Genomic DNA, 4569 nt, shown 5'->3' with positions numbered 1-4569 from the left:
CTGTGTAATGATCATACTGTTTAATCAGCTTCTTGATATGCCACACCTGTCAGGTGGATGGATTATCTTGGCAAAGGAGAAATGCTCACTAACAGGGATGTATTTTTGTTCATTAAATTTGCTGCTATTGCTGATTATCCACTCATCAATTTCCAATGTGAGATGTCTTATCTAATGTTTTTTAATGTATATATATATATTTAAATCTATGGAGAATAAAGCTGCTTTGTTTGTATACTGTTCTCCTGTCTTTGCTTCGAAAAGTATGGAATGTGTGCATGCATAGGCTTTTGTGCTTCAACAACAGCATCGCAAATGAAATCAACCGGATTTCATACTTTTTTAAAACGCGTCAACGAGCCACACAATCACAGACGCTGATTGGTTCTAAGAAGAATGACGTCTGTCGGACTATCGTTCTATGGTGGTCTTCCGGTGAGGTGGAGGACGCTTTGAAAACGAATTTAGGACCAATCACTTATGCTGTAAGTAGCAAATGTAGTATGTTGGCACAAACGATTATCTAAAAAAAAAAATGATATAAATATTTAAAATCTCAGTTCTATGCATTCAGCAGGTTTGCGCTGGTACGGTTCTAGCCAGGCATTGCCGGATAGCTGGCCTACATGCTAACATTAGCTAGCATTGTTATTTACTTTTCGCATGATATTGGACTTAATACGCTCACTTTTTTGTACCTATCCGTTTCAAGTTGTTCATATATAAAGGTAGAAAGAAACACCCCTCTTGATCAACGTATTTGTAGCTTCTCAACATGTAATTTATGCTACGTGTTGTAAATGCTTGGCACGCGTTACTGTTCTGCTTTTTTTTTTTGGGGGGGGGGGGTATTGTCCTGTTCGCCCTGTCCCCGGACGTTCTGCTTTTGTGTTACGCAGAAACCTGTCACTGAAAGTCGCACTTCTACTCAGTACAACACGTTGAATTTAACTTTACACTGTTCAGTGTATTATAGAATACTGAACAGAATGGCTGATTTGCTCATATTTGTATAGGCCTACCTGTGATTTGGCTGGAGGAATGGGAGGAAGGAAGGAATATAACTTTACATGCATAATGATCTGCGTGTCATTGTGGCAGTAAAGGAAAACACTGCATAAAACGTTTACTCTTCAGTTAACACACACATCTCCCTCACATACTGCCTTCCTCTCTACCACACACACACTGATCTCAACTTTCAAACAAATTAAGTAGCACCAAAAATACATGTTTTATTTAGCTTAGGTTTTCATTAGGCCTATATGAATCTTTGAAGCACATTTCATGAGTAGCATGCCCTTTTTCTTTCTTCCTCTGCCATTCAGTGGCGAAGCCGTCTAAGGTACTGCATCTCAGTGCTAGAGGTGTCACTACAGACCCTGGTTCGATTCCAGGTATCACAACCGGCCGTGTTTGGTCGTGGTAGGTCGTCATTGTAAATAAGAATTTCCCCTCTCTGGCACTCAGAGGTTGCATGACATTGTACTTATAACACGTGATGAAATGATACAATGTATCAACTTTGCTCGCTCTGCTCCACTGTAACAAATGTACAAATATAACAACACAAGACTCATCAGGGTCTGCAGTCTCGCTCGCCGTTAAGGCTAAATTATATTTCGATAACTGATGGAGGGATAGATGTGCAGGAAGAGCGGCCAGGGAGTAGCAGGTGAGTGAGGGTTGGTAGGGGGATGCGGCTAGCTGATTACAGATGCCACCTGATATGCACATGAAAGTGATGTGGATACTATTGGACCGTGCATACTAGTGGCTGTTGTTTCAATTCAACTGAATTCAACTTATCACATGGCAGAGTTGAAGCAGCCATGTCGGTGATTGTTGAGGCTAAATGTGTTGTTGAGGCTAAATCGAACCTTTGTCTCTGTACAGCCATGGCGACTGAGGGCTCAGAGAAGGCTGGTGAGGAGGCTGCGGGGGCTGGGGCGGGTGCTGGTGGGGGGGGGACGAGGTTTGACCTGGAGAAAGAGACAGAGCTGCGGTTTGAGGTGGAGGCTGGGGAGAAGGTGCAGCTGGAGCTGCTCACGGGATTGGCTGAAGTCTTTGGTTCAGAGCTCAACCGCAACAAGAAGTACACGTTCCCACCGGGCTCCAAGATCGCTGTGTTCACCTGGCAGGGCTGCAGTGTTTCTCTCTCAGGGAAGACAGAGGTGAGAGGCTGTGGAGGAGTAACCGATGAATGGAGGGGGATATGTGCATGGCTGAAACGTCTGCCTTGGTATCTGCCACTGCTAGGAGTGAAGGATGCAGAAATATGTTGATCTCGCTCTCTTCTAGGTGGCGTACGTATCAAAGGACACACCCATGCTGCTCTACCTGAACACCCACGCCGCACTGGAACAGATGAGACGACAGGCAGAGAGAGACAACGAAAGGGGCCCACGGGTCAGTGTTCGGCTGTGTGTCTGTTTGTGAGATGTGGCCCTTGGTCAGTGTGTGTATGCTCGCTTGTTGTGTAAACGTTGCTTCAACGTTGTCCCCCAGGTGATGGTGGTGGGGCCTACAGACGTGGGGAAGTCGACGGTGTGCAGGCTGTTGCTGAGCTACGCTGTCAGACTGGGCAGGAGGCCTACACTGGTGGAGCTCGACGTGGGCCAGAGTGGGGTGAGACATGAATATGTTGTCTCTGTGGATGGAGGCGTGCATATCGCCTCTTTGCTACTGTTCCCCTCTTACTAACACTGCTATTATGCTAATAAGGATAATTGCATGTAATATTGAAATGAATCATGCTTCTGTGATGGTGTTGACTGGCTGTGTCTGGTTATTGCTGTTGATGACTTGATGCTTTCCTGTCAGGTGTCAGTCCCGGGCACAATGTCAGCGCTGTGTATTGAGCGTCCCGCTGACGTGGAGGAGGGGTACTCAGTACAGGCTCCACTGGTCTACCACTTTGGCTCCACCACACCAGGAACCAACATCAAACTCTACAACAAGGTGAAAGATGACACTGATCACCTCTGGTTATGGCATTAGGTTATATGAACCCAGAACTTTGTAATGGACTTTTTCCCCCTGGTGTATGTAATCTTTCTCACTCTTTCTTCCCCATCCATTTCTCTCTTTCTCTCTCCCTCCCTCCTAGTTGACATCATGTCTGGCTGAGGTGTTTTCCCAGCGCTGTGAGGTGAACAGGAAAGCCAGTGTGGGCGGCTGCATCATCAACACCTGTGGATGGGTAAAGGGTTCTGGCTACCAGGCCCTGGTCCACTGCGCCTCAGCCTTTGAGGTGGATGTGGTTCTGGTGCTGGACCAGGAGAGGCTCTACAACGAGCTGAAGCGGGACCTGCCGCATTTCGTCCGAGTCGTGCTGTTACCCAAATCCGGAGGGGTCGTGGAGCGCTCCAAAGACTGCCGGCGCGAGGCTCGGGACGACAAGATCCGGGAGTACTTCTACGGTTTCCGCGGTGTCTCTTTCTACCCTCACGCCTTCGACGTGCGCTTTTCTGACGTGCGCATCTACAAGATCGGAGCGCCATCCATCCCGGATTCGTGCCTTCCTCTGGGGATGTCGCAGGACGACACCCAGCTGAAGCTTGTCCCTGTGACCCCAGGTCGCGATCTCACGCACCACGTACTGAGCGTAAGCTGTGCCGATGAGGGGGAGGAGGTGGCTGGGGGGGTGCGCAGGGGCTTGCTGGAGAGCCCGGTGTGTGGGTTCATTGTGGTGACTAACGTGGACACACAGGCACAGGTGATGACTGTGCTCTCGCCCGCCCCAAGACCCCTCCCCAGACACACACTGCTCATCATGGACATTCGCTTTATCGACCTCAAATAGAAGAGGAGAGAGGGGAAAACGCCAGAGGAAGAGCGAGAGATGCAGTATGTCTGAAACCTGATGGCTCTTGTCAAGGAGTTTATTTTCAGTAGCACAGAGTTTGGGGCAGCAGAGCAGTAGCCTGCTTGCTCTGTTTAGCTAACATTACACTCCTTGTACCAAAAATCTATCTTTGGCATATGACAAGGGTTGGAAGGATAGTTTAACAGAGTGGTACCTAGACTAGGAGAGTGGTATCTGTTCTGTCAATATTTGGCTTCACACTCAACTGATAAGGGAGAGATGAAAGACCGCACAAGTGTTGGGTGGAGAGTGTTGAATAGAGGAGGGAGGGGTTTAGTGTTGGGTGGAGAGGAATGGAGTTGAGGGAGGAGGGAAAAAGGCTGTAAATATTTTTTCATTCAACTTGTTAATTCCAATGTACAGAAACTGGACTTGGTTTTATATCAGTTCTCTCAAGTTGTTTTCCCACACAAGACTGTTTGGTATGATTGTTTTTATTGTGAAAATACATTTTTAAATAAAATGTGCCATTTCCAGCAATGTTTTAGATATGACTCTTTAACCTGCTTTAGATAACAGACCACTATCCTGAGCGACCTCTGGCATGTTGAAAGCTTTCAAATGTTGACCCTCATAGGCATACCGACTCACCCGCGAAGGCCAAGAGATTTGTGGGAATGACGCTAATCTCAATCACTGATTGGACAAAAGTCCCACCTAAAGGAGCGAGTTCCGGCGTGCCAACATTGAGGGGGTTCGAT

At 47.4% G+C, this 4569-nt stretch overlaps 1 protein-coding gene across 1 annotated transcript; it reads left to right on the top strand.

Annotated features, from left to right (window-relative positions):
• Nucleotides 1-361: 361 nt before the first annotated feature.
• On the top strand, nucleotides 362-4355 carry LOC109905208 (polyribonucleotide 5'-hydroxyl-kinase Clp1). Its single transcript, XM_020502457.2, has 6 exons — nucleotides 362-485; nucleotides 1897-2174; nucleotides 2302-2409; nucleotides 2509-2628; nucleotides 2824-2961; nucleotides 3110-4355. The coding sequence occupies exons 2-6, from the start codon at nucleotides 1899-1901 to the stop codon at nucleotides 3803-3805; spliced, it is 1338 nt and encodes a 445-aa protein (XP_020358046.1). The 5' UTR covers nucleotides 362-485; nucleotides 1897-1898; the 3' UTR covers nucleotides 3806-4355.
• The last annotated feature ends 214 nt before the right edge of the window (nucleotides 4356-4569 follow it).

Source organism: Oncorhynchus kisutch, linkage group LG15, assembly GCF_002021735.2.
Source record: "Oncorhynchus kisutch isolate 150728-3 linkage group LG15, Okis_V2, whole genome shotgun sequence".
Classification (NCBI taxonomy): Eukaryota; Metazoa; Chordata; class Actinopteri; order Salmoniformes; family Salmonidae; genus Oncorhynchus; species Oncorhynchus kisutch.
Note: the sequence above shows the minus strand (reverse complement) of the source record. Positions and strands in the feature narration are given on the sequence as shown.